This window comes from Trichosurus vulpecula, chromosome 1 (assembly GCF_011100635.1).
Source record: "Trichosurus vulpecula isolate mTriVul1 chromosome 1, mTriVul1.pri, whole genome shotgun sequence".
In the NCBI taxonomy this organism is placed as follows: Eukaryota; Metazoa; Chordata; class Mammalia; order Diprotodontia; family Phalangeridae; genus Trichosurus; species Trichosurus vulpecula.
The window spans coordinates 273,187,198-273,206,327 of NC_050573.1; the positions used below are offsets into that span (position 1 = coordinate 273,187,198).

General features: G+C 37.2%; 1 protein-coding gene across 6 annotated transcripts in view; it reads right to left on the reverse strand.

The window, feature by feature from the left end:
- Window positions 1-19,130, reverse strand: part of LOC118858687 (thymocyte selection-associated high mobility group box protein TOX-like) — a 144,594-nt gene that overhangs the window by 34,490 nt on the left and 90,974 nt on the right. For 3 of the 6 annotated variants that reach the window (XM_036769286.1, XM_036769296.1, XM_036769304.1), the window contains exons 2-3: window positions 16,109-16,387; window positions 7,542-7,769 (exon numbers count right to left, since the gene is read on the reverse strand). In XM_036769286.1, the coding sequence (XP_036625181.1) occupies window positions 7,542-7,769; window positions 16,109-16,387 (507 nt within the window). Of the gene's footprint in view, window positions 1-4,713; window positions 4,879-7,541; window positions 7,770-8,151; window positions 8,216-16,108; window positions 16,388-19,130 lie in introns of those variants that run through there. The other 3 variants (XR_005010949.1, XM_036769318.1, XM_036769311.1) reach the window with 3 other exon arrangements.

Here is a 19,130-nt window from a genome sequence, read left to right on the forward strand (position 1 = left end):
AACCCAATTTTACTTAGGTTTATTATTTAGTTTGGGATTAACATCTACATGTGGAGCATGTCCTAAAGTAGAAGCAATTTACAGGCAGACTGCTAGTTTGATATGTACACTGCTCTCTGTATACAATCTGAGATTAAGTACTTAGTATATTTACACAGCCCATCCCAAGTGTTTTGTTATCTGTTACAACTAAAGTTAAATAAACATCTTTCACTTACAAAGAGTACTGACAGCTATATATTCGAGTTTAGGATTAGATTCCTAATGTTTCCCATCTTCCTGAGAGGGGAATTAGCTGGTTAGCTGGAGTGGAAAATTTTGGGAAAGCAATAAGATCAAATGATTATATGTGTCACATGTAAACTAGTTTAATGTGCGTGTGTGTGTGTGTGTGTGTGTGTGTGTGTATGTGGGTGTATTGTTCACCTTCTACACAAAACAAGCATTTTCTGTTTTTGTTTTGTTTTGTTTTTTTTGGTTTAAATCCCCACCCCACCCCCACTAAATTTAAAAGATTTTCAGAGTTCTAACTTATCCTGTCATAATCTAAAATTTTCAGTCTTTGATTTCTCAGTCGTTCTTTGTATTTCTTAAATATATCAACATAACAATTTGCTAACTGACATAACAGGACACTGCTAAGTAGTAAAACTGATGTTTCCATTTCTGAGACTTTAATCTGAAATAAAAAATAAAATAAATGTATGCTAGTCTTAAAAAGTTGAATGAGAATAAAGTCAATGTCAATTTAGAAAAGCTAACTCAACCTTAGTTTACATGTCTACTTCGGTAAATATTAAATCTTTAACAAGAAGGGCTCATTTTATGAGTGAGGTCCTTGTATATTCTTTCTAAGATTCTTCCTTCAGCCTGTTGCTGGCAGCAACTATGTCAGGTACAGAGTTTTGATAAAAATAGAAATAGCAAGTAAAAACTTAAATTCTCTGAAATGTAAAATGAACTATAGATTACCAATTTGATGTTCTTCTTAGAACTCTGTTATTAATGGGATTAGAACCATACGGTTTGAGCTGGTTTTCGTGACATGAACTAGTTTTTGGAAAAGTAAAATTTAAAAAGCTGTACTAAACTGTACTGAGTCTAGTTACTGAGAAATATTAACAGAAACATCTAAGAATCTCTATAGGTAACATGAACCAAAGTAACCAATCTTCTACAAGTCCCTCCCTTCAGAGTTGCTCTGAGAATAGACCCATTCCAGAATGCCCAAGATGTTTTCAGAAACGAAACGACTGCATAAGACATCTGAGCCCTAAGATATGATGTGCTAATAAAATGGACATTGGAAATGGGTTACTAGGAAAGGAACTGAATGTTTGCCTTTTCCTGTAGTTCTTTCAACTACAAACCACTGTCTCTGTAAGGCCTAGTTACGAAAGGGGACTGCCCCCAATGTTGTTTGCAAATGTGTCAGTCACAGGTGGTCTCAAAAACCAAGAGGTAAATTGTTATAAGATTAAGCCTGGGTATGGGGGACATCCCCTTTCAAATTAGTCCTGTTAAGATAGAATGCTGGGGATAAAGTTTCTTTAGCCCCTATTCCCATGCATTGGCATTACAGCATTAGAACAAGCAGCTAGAATTTCAACAGAGATACTTGTCCATTCCATTTTTGCTTTTAAAATCATTGCTTTGCTAAACATTACTATACTTTGATTTGTAATTTTAATTGGACTAAATGATTTATGGGAGATGTGACTGCCCAAGAATCAAACAAGAGATTGAAAAATTAAAATTATTTTTACTACACATTTGATTTTATATTGTTTTGATTTCATATTGTAATTGATTCTGTATCTGATTAAGTCCCCTTTCTACCTTAGGAATTAGGCTTTCCGTCTGACCGAGTTTAAAGTTATGATTAAAAGAAATGTTATCTCTCATATTAGGAGGCTCTGGAATACTTTCAGGACATCTGTTTGCTATCTTTATGCACCATGAATTTACTAGATACCATCGCCAAAGAATATATCACAATCCTTTCCTGTCCTTGTAAAATCAGGGGAGTTTTTAATTTCTTCCAAGGAGACAGGAAGTCTAGGAAGTCTAGTAGTTTTAATCCCTACAAGACTACAAGATGCAAATGGGTCCCATAAAACAATCAACGTTCCTTAATTATCAGAGAAAAGTGGTGATTAGCCTCATCTAAATGCCAGCCCATCTCTTTTAGGATAGTGATGTTCCTGCCCTAATCCTACAACATATCACTTTTCCTCCATACCTACCATATCTCCAGACCCCTTCTTTGTTGTGTGTCAATAAAGAGGAGCCCTTCCTCCTCATTGGGATTCAGTGGCTTAACTGAGGTTGCCAGTTTGACCTGCTTTGTTAAGAGTTATATACATAACTGTTAATAAACTGATTTTGCTTGGAGTCATGTATCTCAGTTTACCTTTATTAATGTTATTTGCCACAAAAGTAAATGATTTGATTGTGTCAGCTCAGAGGATGTCAGTTGCCTCGTACGTATAATCCTGGTTCTTCATATCTGTTCTGCTTCTAATTTAACAGGACAGGCTCATAATTGCAGCAAATTAACTATTTACACTTGCCACTTCTACCATAGGAAGAAGACACATCAGCAGGAAAGAATGAGTTAGAAATTTAATTCTTCCCATTTGCTTCAGATTGGGTCTTATATAAACAAATTAACAGGAATTTCATGAGGCGTCAAACATAAAAATAAATACTGAGGAAAACAATGAGGTGTTGCTAGTGAGCTGAACATCTATGGCTAATATTGCTAGATATGAATTATGCAGCATGAAAGAAGGCATATGTTACAGTATTCAAATACTTGGCTTGCAAGTGCTTGGAGCCCAAGAGCCCAAGGTAAATCTATCTTTCTTTTCTACCACAAGGAAAACTCACTCTCTCTCTCTCTCTCTCTCTCTCTCTCTCTCTCTCTCTCTCTCTCTCTCTGTCTGTCTCTCTCTCTCTCTCTTCTTCACACACACACAAATTATCGTCCCTTTCAAATACAACAAACTCTGAATAGGCATTCCACTCCATTTTTAGCATAATAGCAAGTTTATTTAGCTCTTCGGCTGAAGCTATAAAGCTATTTAATATAATATGAACAAGAACATTTTGTTTGTAATTTGCTAAATGTATTACAGCCTTACCGTGTCTCCAATTAGGAACTTAAGGTTCATTTAGTACATATACATCTGGTTCTGATTTAAAGTGACTTTCCTTTTCCATTTAAGAGCTGCTTTGACTTGGCTGAAAATGACCCGGGTGTTCTTTATAGCTATTTGAACCATTCCTATCTGCTTTAAAGACAGAGAGACTATTATTTAATAGGCTTAGTTTGAGCTTCACAGTAGCCAGTGCACATGGGATCTATATTGAGATGAACAGTAGAAAAGAATTCAAGAATACTTAGAGAGAAGATTTAACTGGAATTTAATTTAAAAAAAAAGGATCCTAAGGATTGCTAGAAATCCAATGAGACTAATACAAAAGATGAGACATAGTTAATTTTCTCTTTTTCCATCTATAGTTTCTAGTCAGTGAAAATAAGTAACAAAGAACAACATCACACTGATAATTTGTTTTATTTTACTTTCTCCATCTGGTGCTGTCTTAAAAAAAAAGACAATATACTGGCTTAATGAAATGAGCTCTATCTATTGAATTACAATTCATTAGCATTTAAAACCTCCAGCTGGACTCTCCAATATAATTCTCTTCCAACTCCAGAGTCAGCATCATTTTCTAAAGTATCAAAATAAAGGTATTTCTGATAGGCGCATTTTTTCAAGTGGGTTTGGGAAGAACTGTATATGTGCATGGGTGTGTAAATTTTGTGTCCCTCAGAAGATTTGATCTCTTCTGTCTGCTTTCCTTTGAATTCCTTCTTTGTATATAGAACTTCACAGTGACAGTGACCCATGTCTGTGTGTGTGTGTGTATAAAAATATATAATAAATATATACAAATATATGTATACATCTGTGTAAATGCATGTATATATATATATGCATATACACACATGTACACATACATGTATGTGTAAGTATGTGTGTGACAGAGAGTGAGTCAGTCTTCTTTACTCAGCATGGATCCTGAAAAAAAAAGACCTGCCATTCTCCGTGGCTTCTTTTTCCCTCATGTGATATAAACAGACGGCAACTCTATTAGTCACGCTGTCATGTATACTCAAGAAAACATTCAACTGTAATCTCCTAACAGCTAGTTTTTCTTAAATACTGTAATTTTCTAAGTCCCCAATAACTCATCAATAATTTTGTCCATTTTTTTCCAATTTATGTTTACATTTGTAGGTGTTCATAATTATGGGCTATTGGGACAACAGGAGTTACACACAATTGTGGTCCATGGAATCCTAGCCTCCCATTTGAACCAGCCGCCTGCAAGATGCCAACTGCATCATGTGGCTTTGTTTTCTAACATGCATATTTGTTTTAAACTTTGGGGGCTTAACAGCCTGCCTCTAGAATCTCCAGTGAAATTCCTTTAAAAATAAAAAACAGTATATATGCTCTCCAATTTAAATATTAAACGAGGGTGAAGTACAATTAATTTAGTTTGAAACACAGATATTACATTATGCTGGCACAGTGAGTCAACATAAAGGGAATGAATAGGTGGTAATACACCAATAAAAACACATGGATATTTTGCGGAAATTCTCATGATAGTGAAATGTGAAAACTGGGCAAATACCTTTACTCTGTTGGGAGTTCGATCAAGCTCCAGGAGAGCTGTCTCTTGCGAAAAGAGCCCTGGTCCTCCTCATGCAGGATACTGCTTCTAGGAATTACGAGCTGGCTTCATCTCCCTGACCTCATTCTGTCCCCCGACATGGGCTGGGCCTATTTGTAGTATTTTCTATAGTTGTGGAAAAGAGAGTCATTGTCCCTTTCAATTTCTCCTTAGACAAATCTCACCATCCCTACTCAAGCAAGCCCCTCTGATAGAGGAAAAGGGAGCATTCGGTCATTTTAATGAAGTTAAATAAATAAAAACAATGTGAAGGTGTTTGTCATAGGAGTTCTTGTTTCTCTGGTGCTTTAAAGTTCACCAAGCACTTTCCTCCCCTAACAGTGCTGGGAAGTAAGCAGTAACATAAAAACAGTTTCCTATTTGGAGATAGGGATTGGAGTTTCTGCTAATCCCTTGTCTCAGTATTCATGTCTTAGGATGCTTTTCTAAAAGCATAAGAAATCTCATTTCTCATGTCTGTTTTCTTCTTCCATGCAACACACAAAACACCCAGTTACCACCTGGACTCTGGCAAAGGCTTTTGCTTCACAATACCTAATGTGTTGTACCATCTAAGTAATACAACAGTTCAATTTTTGTTTCTGAGCTAGGTGCTCCAAAGCAAGCTCTAGTAAGATACAGACAAAAGGCAGTCTAATTATATGTAACTTATAAATGAATCAGAAAGTAAATGCAAGAAAGAATATGGAGCAAGCGGTGTAATCATACCTGTATGAAAGCAATACAGAGCCTTTCCAGCTCTCTATCTAGAATCTTGTGATGATTTTATGAAGAGGCCTTTAACATGGCTCTATGTCTTTATTTAATGAATGTCTACATTGGGAAGGCTTAACTTCCTTCTGAAAGTCAGTGTTGCTGTGGTTTAATCTGAATATAAAAGTAGAGTTAGAACATGATAATGGAACATCCTTTGGTTTACAAACCTCTTAGGGAAAAATGACCTCCTGCAAGCCACCTGGCATCCCTTTTCCTCCTCTTCCCACCCCAAAAAAAGAAAAGGAAAAAAAACGCTGCCAAAACTGAAAATGGCACTGCTCTTACAAAGAGGAAATTAGCTAGAGTTTGAGTTTTTTAGTTTGTGTTTTAAATTTAAATTTTAAATTCCTGATGGAAACATAAGATCGCACATTTAGGGTTGGAAGAAACCTTAGAGGCTATCTCAAGTCCAGCCTCTCAATTTTACAGCTTAGGAATCTGAGGCTTAGAGAGGCTAAGTATCTTGCCCATGGTGACAGTGTCAGATGGGATTTGAACTGTTGACTCCCTGTCTGAAAGTCCAGCATCCTATTTACTACACCATTATTTTGTTATATTGTCAATACCACAGGAGAATAACCTAAGGAGCCACTCTGAAGATACTCTGTACATTACTGGTCGATAACTATCCTGATTTTTGAATATTGCCCAATAAGTTAGAAATTTAGTCAGAAATCAGAGCAACATTTTGGAGAAAGGGACACACATGCATTTAGCTTACTCAATTATTTCTTCTTTAAGCAATGTCGCATTGCCTCTGAACCTGGCTTAAGTAATGTGCTTGGTCGGTTTGTCTTATGGAGCATTTTCCTCTCCTTTAATAGAACTCTATGGCAGCTGATGACTTAGTGGCACAATTCTCTTCCTTTGCCAACAAAGGGATCCACCAAAAGGATCCCCTTTGGGCTGAATATCTCTCAGGGTGGCTAAATCTACATTTGCTGCTCCTACATCTCTAAAACACAAAAGAGGGCAGATTTTCTGTGTGATCTCAACAACAGTTTCTACTTTAGGGAAACTTACAACTGAGCTAATTTTCACAAAACAGGGAAATTTTTAGATCCTAAGAGGAGGTAGCAGGCACAGATTCTCTATTTCTCCTGACATGATTTCAGGAAGAGGATAAAAAAGATTTAGTGGTCTATAAATCAACTAAGGGGAAAGGCACCATATGTAAAAGTAACTCTTCATTAAGGAGATGTTCATATTCCCCAAATTATCAGGCTGCAGATTTTTAAGCATTTCAATGGCTAGTTTGTTTCCCCTTGTTGTAAATAAATCTATTAGCCGCTGTTGTTTAAATATGAATGGCAATGTGTCTGGTCGTGGAAGGACCATGGTAAACATGTTCAAAGTTTAGAAAAATGGGAAAAAATGGGTCACAGTCAGGGGATGGGAGTAACTCCAAAGACCACCTCACTGATTCCCCACTATCCATTAAGGACTCCTGAAACACCTCAGGACACGGCTGAGAAGCAGCCTCCCATTTGGTCTTCCCCTAGTACAGTATCCAGTGATACCATGGGGATGCATCAAATGTGGACTATGTTCTAGAAGGGTTTGGGTAACATACCTGCTTGAGGATAGAAGAGCTTTAGTTCAAGATTAATTTAGCAAATAACAAAACTGAGTTTTGAGGACAAACAAGCAAACAATTAGTGCTGAAGAGAGGTGTGGACAGTTTTCAAAACACCCTGAGGATTTTCTAGTCTTTATGATCACACCAGCAACTCTAGGGAGTGATGTAATCCTGGATAAGGCATGTAAAGTCCCTTTCAAAAGTAACTGCATCATATAAACCTTGAAACAAAGAAAGGAACATATAGTAGAGCAATAAAGTGGTATAAAATTGTATGAAAGTCTCCTTAAGTGCGGCTCTGATGTAGCCCATTTTCTCTCATTCATTCCAGCCACTGAAGAAGCCATTCAAAGCACTTAGAAGCTATTTCTTCACAGCTTACCCAATTTCTACAACCCAGTTAACACGCACTCCCTTTCGTAACATTTTTTACCTGTTTCTGCTCCTCTCCTAAACCATCCCACATTGAGGCCACAATTTTAGAGACTTCACCAAAAGTAGCATTTGGATTTTGGCCTTTGATGGCTGCCTGGGTATCTCGGAAGAATAATGCATAGGACGATACCGGCTTCTCAGGCTCATTAGGATCCTTCTTCTTCTTTTTGTGACTTTTTGGTTTGTTTCCCATACTAGAAGCAAGCCGTTTCTCTCCACCGTTTATCTGGAAGAGGATCATAGAAGAATTACAGAGGGGCCCGCTAAAGCATGGGCCAAACCAAATTGTTTTTATCATTTAGACTAATAGACACACATGCGCAATCCTAAGTAGCATTTTTGTATGTAGCTCTGGGATCATAAAATTTTGATATCTCATGTAAATTATAACTGTGTCCCTCACAACTTATATAGCAAGCCTTTAAAAATTATTTTTGATTGTATTTATAGAATTATTACCCTACTATACTGACTCCACTATCCTTCTTTTCTCTTTTTGTGAGTTTTATAGTCATAATGAAAGTTGCTTGGGGATTGAATCAAATGCATTTTAATGGCATGGATATACACGGACTCTCACATGTACTATTTCTATTAAATGAACTTACTTTCTTCTTTAGTCAAGGAGCTCATCCTAGCTTGTCTGAAACATGGATACTCCCTCAGATCCCTTGAATCTCTAACATTCTAGATGTGTATATTCTAGGGAAAAATACATAGGAATCAATAATAGGGTCACCATAACAACAAAGTCATCTAAAAATAAGAAGTTGAATGGATATTTGACTTAAATTTGCAGTATAGATAAAGCAAGCAAAAAATCAATAAATTTATCTAGATTAAAATCCTAAACTAGAAGTTTTCTGAACAGTCTCTAACAGTTCCTAAATCTTCAGAAAGAATCCTCATATGTTAAAGATTTGTCCTTCCATTTTGATGCCTTCTAATTCTTCATCAAGATGTAAACAGAACTCTGGATTTTTGAAGGTTATGCTAAAAGAATGAGAATTCTGTCAATTTCTATGTTTCTTTGTCTGTTTTTTGGTTTGTATCTGTGATTTCATTTGTATAGGGGGAACTCCTGGTCAGTAAACTGCCTCAACTACTCCAGATTGGCAACTGTCCTATACTACATCATTTGAGAGAAAGGTGGCTGGGGCATTAAATAACTACCATCTAGTATGTGTCTGAGTCAGGCCTTGGAAAAAGGTCTTCCTGATTCTGAGACTAGCTCTCTATCCACTATTCCATGCTGCCTTGCATATACACATAGTTTAGAAAATTGAGTTTTCTGTCCTCTGTACATCCCTTGAACAAGTTTCTTCATGTAAGTGGTAAGCCTCTATTAAAGAACAGAAGCACACAGATTTTAAAGATCCTTAGCCTGGCAACTGATAAAGGCAAGGCATTGTCAAATGAACAGGCTTCTAATGCCAGCAACTTTTCAGTTTCCTAACATATCAGCTGCATTATCAGCACTGAATTATATGATTTAAAAAATAAGCATTTATACACAGGCTTACTTTTGTTTAATCCATATGCTTTTCTGTAATGACGTCTATGACCTAATGCTACTGGAACAGCTTCATAACAATCAGAAAGGGCTGTTAGGCACTCTTCTTGAAGGTAGTATTTACTTGCTCTATGCCCATTTTGCCACAACTATTTCTTTTCTTCTTAAAGACAGACTTATTGTACATAATTATCCACCTAAGGTCAGTGGTCCTTTCAAATGAAATCATTTACTTAAAATGAATAACTTCTCAAGAAAAAAAAGGGATCATGAAGAAAGATCTACAGCACTGGCGGGGTGGGTCTCTCTTCAATGTACTTCATGGCCAAGTTCTAACTGGTGATTTAAATTACATCTAGAACTAAAGTAGCTATAATAAATAACATATATCAATCCCAGTTACCTATTGAAGGAAGAATTCTGGTTTGACCAGAAGAATGCATACATGTTGTCTTCAGAGACTTGGGCTGGTGAATTTTAAGTAGGGAAAAGAAGTAAAAAATCTAATCTACAACTGGGAGGGGAGCATGAATTTAACTGAGAACAGAAACAAGATAGAAAACTACAGAAACTTGATCAGACTAAAGGTAATATCAGTAGAGAAAAAGAATATTCAAATGCATGCTTATACTAGTAGAGGAGAATGGGTCAATATACTAGTAAAATGATAGTGCTTTTCCTGATTTTGAGTTACTTAAATGTGCATGATTTCAACAAAACTAAGTGTAAAGATTAAAAACCTAACAGAAATGCATAAATTGGAGGAGGTAACCGTCACATGTCATATAACAATATGATACTTGTTTTTTCCTTTGGGAATGTTTTATTTGTACTATTCAGAGGTGGGTGGCGGGTTTTTATCGCTTTCAGTTCCAACTTAACTGTTGTCTCTTCTCTTTTTATTCCTGGGCACCCAATAGAACCTTTCCTTGTGTTAATTATGCACAGACAAGCAAAGCAAATCATGGCCATGTCGGCAAAGGTGAAACTTTCTTCAATGAAGCTATTTTTTAAGGGGGTGTGAATTATCCATAGAAAATCAGCTCTTTGACATCACTGGGGGGAAAGAAGGAGAAGTATGATTTTGAGTTTCATTTTGGTTCAACTACACATTTTTTGGAGACATGCCATCAGGATTTTCTACATTGCTTAATAATCCTATTTAAGATACTAAATCCATAATTTAAGGCTTTGAATTGTCAATATCCCCAAATATCAGATTATCTGATTTGTGGGTTATACATGATGATCTGTGTTCTTCCATTCTGACCTATATACTATCTTAGTGACAACTGGGGAAAAGTAAAGAATTACAAAAGGGTACAGTTTTCTTCTTTATGTTGTAAATTTAAGGTTATATTCTAAAGGCATATATACAAAGTTTGTACTTATACTCTGATTAATTTTATCTCTTCTTCAACAGCAAACACTTAAAGACTTGACTATCAAAGAAAGTACATCATGAATATCAAAATGCCTTCAAAAAAATTTATTAAGCGCACTCCACTAGAAAAACTAGAAATTTCTATAAATATACAGACCTACTATCACTGAATGTCATTAAATGGTTTCATGAAAACATAATATCAAGTAGAATGAAATTCTAAGAGGATCTGGAAACTGACAGATTTTATTAATAGAGTACTGGTGAAGGTATTGAGAAATGAGATTGGCTGGGGCAGATTTTATAGGGTATTTTCTGCAGTATGAAATAAAGCAGCAAACCATAAGAATTTTTGAGAAATTGAAGTCGTCACAGTCTTATAATTTGAAAATTCTACTATCTTCCTTTTTTTCCCAAAAGAACAGCATTCTTATTTTCATCAGATTTCTTCCAGAAAATGAAAAATTATACAGTAGCATAGTCAAATTCTAGAACATCAAGAAATAACCAACATGAGATTGTGAATATTTAGAAAAAAAAGCTGTGGAGTGTAGGGGGCGGAGCCAAGATGGCAGCAGGAAAACAGGGACTGGCTTAAGCTCTCCCCCAAATCCCTCCAAACACCTGCAAAAATGGCTCTGAACAAATTCTAGAGCTACAGAATACACAAAATAACAGAGGGAAGCAGGTCTCCAGCCCAAGATAGCCTGGATGGTCCCTGGGAAGGGTCTATCGCACTGTGCTCTCTGCACCATAGGCTGCACCAGGAAAGACTAGGTGCTGAGGAGATTGGGTGGAGCAGGCCGTAGGGTCCTGAATCACTGAGCTGTGACAGCTACCACACTTCTCAACCCACAAATGCCAAAGACAACTTAGCAGGTCAGTAGGAAAACTGTTGGATGGGGGTGAGAGGAGTGTGCAGTTGGCCCCAACCCCAGGGGTGGTGGAGGTGGTGCAGCACTCCTGTGGTTGCTACCAGAGTTCCAGCTGCGGTTGTTTCCGGCCCCAGTCCCACCCAGTGGGAGGAATCAAGTGGCAGATCAGAGTGGGAGTGCAGGTAGCACTTTGCTGGCCCAGAGGCAGGGTTTTCTTCCCTGCTTGGATCTGGGTCATGGTCCTGGCTGGCGGTTCTTCGGGGAGGAGTGCTGCTGTGGCAGAGCTTGCAGTGTAGTAGTAGTTCTGAAAACAGCAACGCAACACCCCTGAAGCTTGGGACAAAACACTTGTCATTCTGAAGGCAGTCCATACCATGACAAAAACCTCAAGGATCAAGTACTTGGCTGGGAACATGAGCAAGAAGTGAAAGACTCAGACTATTGAACCTTTTTTTGGTGACAAAGAAGATCAAAACATACAGCCAGAAGAAATCAACAAAGTCAAAAAGCCTACATCAAAAGCCTCCAAGAAAAATATGAACTGGTCTCAGGCCATAGAAGAGCTCAAAAAGGATTTGGAAAAGCAAGTAAGAGAAGTAAAGGAAAAATTGGGAAGAAAAATGAGAGTGATGCAAGAAAATCATGAAAAACAAGTCAACAATTTGCTAAAGGAGACCCCAAAAATACTGAAGAAAATAACATCTTAAAAAATAGACTAACCCAAATGGCAAAAGAGCTCCAAAAAGCCAATGAAGAGAAGAATGCTTTAAAAGGCAGAATTAGCCAAATGGAAAAGGAGGTCCAAAAGACCACTGAAGAAGATACTACCTTAAAAATTAGAATGGAGCAAGTGGAAGCTAGTGACTTTATGAGAAATCAAGAAATTTTAAAACAGAACCAAAAGAATGAAAAAATGGAAGACAATGTGAAATATCTCACTGGAAAAACCACTGACCTGGAGAATAGATTCAGGAGAGATAATTTAACAATTATTGGACTACCTGAAAGCCATGATCAAAAAAAGAGCCTAGACATCATCTTTCAAGAAATTATCAAGGAAAACTATCCCTGATATTCCAGAACCAGAGGGTAAAACAGAAATTGAAAGAATCCACTGATCGCCTCCTGAAAAAGATCCCAAAAAGAAAACTCCTAGGAATATTGTAGCCAAATGTCAAAGTTCCCAGGTCAAGGAGAAAATATTGCAAGCAGCCAGAAAGAAACAATTGGAGTACTGTGCAAACACAATCAGGATGACACAAGATCCAGCAGCTTCTACATTAAGGGATCAAAGGGCTTGGAATACGATATGCTGTAGGTCAAAGGAGCTAGGATTAAAACCAAGAATCACCTACCCAGCAAAAATGAGTATAATACTCCAGGACAAAATATGAATTTTCCATAAAATAGAGGACTTTCAAGCATTCTTGAAAAAGAAAAGACCACACCTGAAGAGAAAATCTGACTTTCAAATACAAAAATCAAGAGCAGCATGAAAAAGTAAACAGGAAAGAGAAATCATAAGGGATTTACTAAAGTTGAAATGTTTTGGTTATATTGCTACATGGAAAGATGGTATTTTTAACTCATGAAGCCTTTCTAAGTATTAGGGTAGTTGAAGGGAATACACACACACACACACACACACACACACACACACACACACATACACACACAGCACACACACACACACATACAAAGGGCACAGAGTGAGTTGAATATGAAGGGATGATATCTAAAAATAAATAAGTAAATACAATTAAGGGGTGAGAGAGAAATATGTTGGGAGGAGAAAGGGAGAGATACAATGGGGTAAATTATCTCACATAAATGTGGCAAAAAAAAGCAGTGAAATGGAATGAATGAATCTTACTCTCATCAGACTTCACTTAAGGAAGGAATAACATACACATCCAATTGGGTATCTTACCCTACAGGAAAGTAGGGGGTAAGGGGGTAAGAGAGAGGGGACGATAGAAAGGAGGGCAGATAGGGGGAGGAGGTAATCAAAAGCAAACACTTTTGAAAAGGGACAGGGTCAAGGAAATAAAACTGAATAATGGGGGACAGGATAGGATGAAGGGAAATATAGTTAGTCTTTCACAACATGACTGTTATAGAAGTGTTTTGCATAATGATACATGTGTGGCCTATGTTGAATTGCTTGCCTTCTCAAGGAGAGTGTATGTGGAGGGAAGAGGGGAGAAAATTTGGAACTCAAAGTTCTAAGAACAAATGCTCAAAAAAAAGTTTTTTACATGCAACTGGGAAATAAGATATACAAGCAATGGGGTATAAAAATGTATCTTGCCCTACAAGAAAGTAAGGGGAAAGGGGATTGGGAGGGGGAGTGGGGTGACAGAAGGGAGGGCAGACTGGGGAAAGGAGCAATCAGAATATATGCAATCTTTGGGTAGGGAGAGGGTAGAAATGGGGAGAAAATTTGTAACTCAAAATCTTGTGGAAATCAATGTTGAAAACTCAAAAATATTAAATAAAAAAATAAAGAAAAAGAAGACCAGAACTGAATAGAAAATTCAACTTTCAAGTACAAGAATCAAGAGAAACATGAAAAGGTAAACAGGAAAGAGAAGCCATAAGTGACTTATTAAAGTTGAACTATTTACATTCCTACATGGAAAGATGGTATTTGTAATTCATGAGAACTTTCTCAGTATTAGGGTAGTTAGTGGGAATATATATCTATATCTACGTGTGGGTGTATGTGTATGTGTATGTAGATATATATATATGTGTGTGTGTATATGTGTGTGCATGTATATGTATGTATACATGTGTATTACATATGTGTGTATACATATATACATATACATGTATACACATGCATATCTACATACACACAGACATCTACATACACACACACACATTTCGACAGAGGGCACAGGGTGAGCTGAATATGAAGGGATGATACCTAAAAAATAAAATTAAGTGTTGAGGGGAATATACTGGGAGAAAGAGAAAGGGAGAGTTAGAATGTAGTGAATGATCTCACGTAAAAGAGGCAAGAAAGAGCTTTTACAATGGAGTGGAAGGAGGGGGGAGGTGAGACAGAATAAGAGAGCCTTACTCTTACTGGATGTTGCTTAAGGAGGGAATAACACACACTCAATTGGCTATGGAAATCTATCTTACCTTGCAGGAAAGCAGGGGGGAAGGATATAAGAGGGGGATAACAGCAGGGATGACAGATTGGGGGAAGGGGTAAATCAGAAGCAAACACTTTTGTCGGGGGACAGGTCAAGGAGAGAATGGAATAAATGGAGAGAAGGACAGATAGAGGGAAATGTGCTTAGTCTTTCACAACATGACTATTAATGGAAGTATTTTGCATGGCTACACATATATGACCTATATTGAATTGTTGCTTTCTCAATGAGGGTGGGTGGGGAGGGAGGAAGGGAGAGAATGTGGAACCCAAAGCTTTAAAAAAATGAGTGTTTAAAAACTGTTTTTGCATGCTACTGGGAAATAAGATATACAGGCAATGGGGTATAGAAATCTGTCCTTCCCTACAGGAAAATAGAGGGGAGATTAGAAAAGGGCGGGGGATGATAGAAGGGAAGGCAGATTGGAGGAAGGGGTGGTCAGGGTGCATGCTGTCCTGGGGTGGGGGGAGGGGAGAGATGGGGAGAAAACTTCGAATTCAAAATCTTGTGGAAGTGAATGTTGAAAACTGAAAACACACACACACACACACACATATATGAATTCTAAATAGGTCAGCCTGTATTTGAGGTAGTATATCTAGTCTGTGAACATGAACAAAAAAAAAGTGAAAACTTGGGATGAAAACATCTTACTTCACTAGTCTCTGCTTCCTGGAATCCCAAGTTCAGCTCCACTGCCCCTTGCTGTAGGAGGCCTTCCTTGATCCCTCCAGTTATTAGTGCTTTTTCTGTCCCTCTACAAGTATTTTGGATTTACTTTGTGCATATGTTGTTTATATATTTGCATATCTATTGTTTCCTTTGGTAAAATGCAAATTCATGGAGCACAAGGACTATTTTCTTGTTATGTTTCTGTCCCCCATTCCTATGTTGGATTAATAAATACTTGTTGACTTATAGGAATATAATTCAATTCTTTAACTCCTTTGATCTTCAAGTATTTGAAGGGTTATCATGTGGAAGTAGGATTAAACTCATTCTGCTTGGCCCCAGAGAGCAGATATAGAAGCAATAAGTGGAAACTGCAAAAGATGTTTTTGACTTTGTCAAGAAAAGCTTCTGAACGAGGAGAGCTCTCTAAAGGTGGAAGTAGCTGCCTCCTAAGATAAATTCTAGATGGCCCCTTGTTAGGTAGAGCTTGGATGGGATTTCTTATTCAGGTAGGGGTTGGATTTTGATGTTCTCTGAAGTCTCTTTTGAAAATGATATTTTGTGATTCCTGCTATAAAATTCTAAAGTCACTTTATAAGCATTTTTATACTTTTTTTAAAAAGCAAAATATTTTCTGGTTAAAAAAACAAGTTGGTTCCCGGAAAGGCAAATTTCCATTATTCCTTCTGAAAATCTTCAGACTCTTTATCTATGGAATTTATTTTAATGTTAAAACTTCTGTTTTGTTTTTTAAAAGATTAACTGGAGATTGCAAAGTAGTTTTAGAGAAGCAAATTATTTAGTCATTTTAGTATGTGCTCTCTCATACTACTTGCTGTGGTTCCCCCTTATACTCACAACTTTTGGCTATCACAATTTAGGCAAGAAGACACTAAAATTAAACTTGTAGATGACTTAACTTACTCATTAACTCCTAAGAAAGTTTTACCGTACCTTAGTGGTATTAATTCCGTCATCTTCATGGACTGAGCTGGATGGCAATGGAGTTGCAGACTTGCTTCCAGGTGGTGATGCTAAGTTATGGGAAACATTGTTTCTCACCATATTCACATCAAGCTGTGCACTGAGCTGTGATTGGTTAATGGTAGTCAGCTGACCATGCTGTATCATTGCTGGCAGCCTAGTATCTGCAGGCTGAAGCCTTGGTCTCATGGCTGCCATCTGACGGTGGGAACTATATTGAGCTGCTTCTGTACTATGCGTATTTTGCATCTACAAAAGGAAAATTGGAAAGGAATAATTTCCCATAAACATGTTGCTAGCAAAAAGTGATTTGCTTTCTTTAGACTGAAAAAAAGCCTTGCTGATGTAAACATTATTCCCAGTTTAAAATAATCCTGAGAATTTAAGTCAGCAAAAAGGTTTTGTTAAGGAACAACCAAAAAAGGCATTTCATAAGTGAACATTTACATTCTGTTTTTATATCCTTTCCATGTTAATTAAATGTAAGCACATATCACTAAGAGTTTTGCATGGTGTATGTTTCAAAATATTGATGATTATGAGAGCACTGGACAAAATTAAGCAATTATTAGTGACTACACTGGACATACCAATTCATTAAACTCTGTTTCTCATTCCTTGCTTATTTCAGAAAAGGTTTAGAGGACTACTGAATATAGTATGGTCCTTGGTTAAAATATATGCATGTATAGGCCAGAATTAGCTCATATGACATAATAGCTTCCAGATTCATAACACTCATAGCTTCAGATTGACTGATTATTTTTTCAAGTTTTTAATTTAATATTTAATGTTTTATTTTTCCCCAATTACATGTAAAAGCAATTTTAACATTTTTTTTCAAATTTTGAGTTTCAAATTCTCTTATCCTCCATCCCCCACTCCCGCATTGAGAAGGCAAGCATTTTGACATAGGTTATACATATGTAGTAATGCAAAACACATTTCCATGTAAGTCATACTGTGAAAGAAAACAAAGACAAAAACCCCCCAAAAGTATAGAAAGTAAAGATAAAGTAGCTTCGATCTGCATGCAGGCTCCACCAGTTCTTTCTCTGGAGATAGCACCTTTCATCATAAGTCCTTCAGAACAATCTTGGATCACTGTATTGCTGAGAATAGCTAAGTTATTCACAGTAGATCATCATACAATATTGCTGTTACTATGTACAATGTTCTCCTGGTTCTGCTTATTTCACTTTGCATCAGTTCATTTAAGTCTTTGCAGGTTTTTCTGAGAGTATCCTGCATGTCATTTCTTATAGCACAATAGTATTCCATCACAATCATATACAACTTGTTCAGCCATTTCCCAATTGATGGGCGTCCTCTCAATTTCCAATTCTTTGCCACTACTAAAAGAGCTGCTATAAATATTTTTCTACACATTTTTGTATCTCTTTGGCATATAGATCTAGTAGTGATATTGCTGGGTCAAAGAGTTTTATAGTATATAGGTTTTTGGGTGTAGTTCCAAATTGATCTCCAGAATGGTTGAATCAGCATACAACTTCAGCAAGGGTGCATTAATTAGCATTCCAATTTTTCCACACCCCCTACAACATTTTTTTCTTTTTCTGTCACATAAGTCAATCTGATTAGTATGTGGTGGTAGCTCAGAGTTGTTTTAATTTGAATTTTTCTAATCAATACTAATTTAGAGCATTTTTTCATCTCACTATAGATAACTTTGATTACTTCAAATGAAAACTGACAGTTCATATCCTTTGACCATTTATCAGTTGAGGAATGACTGATTTCTATAAATTTGATTCAGTTTTCTCTATATTTGAGAAATGAGATCTTTATCAGAGAAACTTGCAATGTGGTACTAGAAAAATCAGTTACTGTTAGGAACCCCTGAGAAACCCCCTAGCTACTGACAAGCACCCCCAGAAAGAATGGACTCAGATCTCTTCGGCATTTAGCAGATATCCCAGGGGCCCTTTGACTCCTCCAAGGAATGTCAATAGAAAGGAATGCCAATAAGATTATCCCACTTAACGATAACCTGTCAGAATCTTTTGATCTGTCAAGACCTGTTCCTGTTCCCTGGGACCACCCACCACCCTGTGACCTGGCCTGTAAAACTCCAAGAGACGATTTACCACTGTACCCCCGTACGTCCTATATAAGCCACACCTTCACCCCAACACAGGGCCATTTGATCTGGGTAGCATACCCCTACTAGCCTCCAGCTAATAAATTCTCCATTTAAACTTATACTCTGTGGTGTGTCTCACTCGCTTCTGGTACAACAGTTATAAATTTTTTTTCATAGTGATGATTACTGTGTATTTCCTTTCATCCTATTTTCCCTGTTTATCCCACCCTCTCTCCCCTTTCAGCTTGTACATTCTCAAAAGTTTTTTGCTTCCAACTTTTACCTCCCCCAATCTGCCCTCCCTTTCTATGAGTCCCCCCTCCCCTCCTACTTTCCTATATGGTAAGATAGATTTCTACACCTCAGTGTGTATGCTATTCCCTCTTTGGGCCATTTCCAATGACATTACGGTTCATGTGCTCCCCCTCCCCTCACTTCCCCCATATTCCCCTCCACTGTAAAATCCCTTTTGGGCTTCTTCTATGTCAGATAATTCGCCCCATTCTACCTCTCCCTTCTCCCAGTGTATTCTTCTTTCTCACCCCTTATTTTTTTAAATAATCATCCCATCATATTCAACTCATACCCATGCTCTCTGTCTATTCTATTATTCCAACTGCCCTAATAATGAAAAAGTTTTTAGGAGTTACAAGTATCATTTTCCTATGTATGAATGTAAACTGTTTAACTTTATGGAATACCTTACGATTTATCTTTCCTAGTAAGCTTTATGTCCTTCTTTAAGTATTGTATTTCAAAGTCATATTTTCTATTCAGCTTTGGTCTTTTTTGATCAGGAATGCCTGAAAGTCCTCTATTTCACTGAATATCCACTACCACCACCACCCCCCTCGCCCCGGAAGGATTATACTCAGTTTTGCTGGGTGA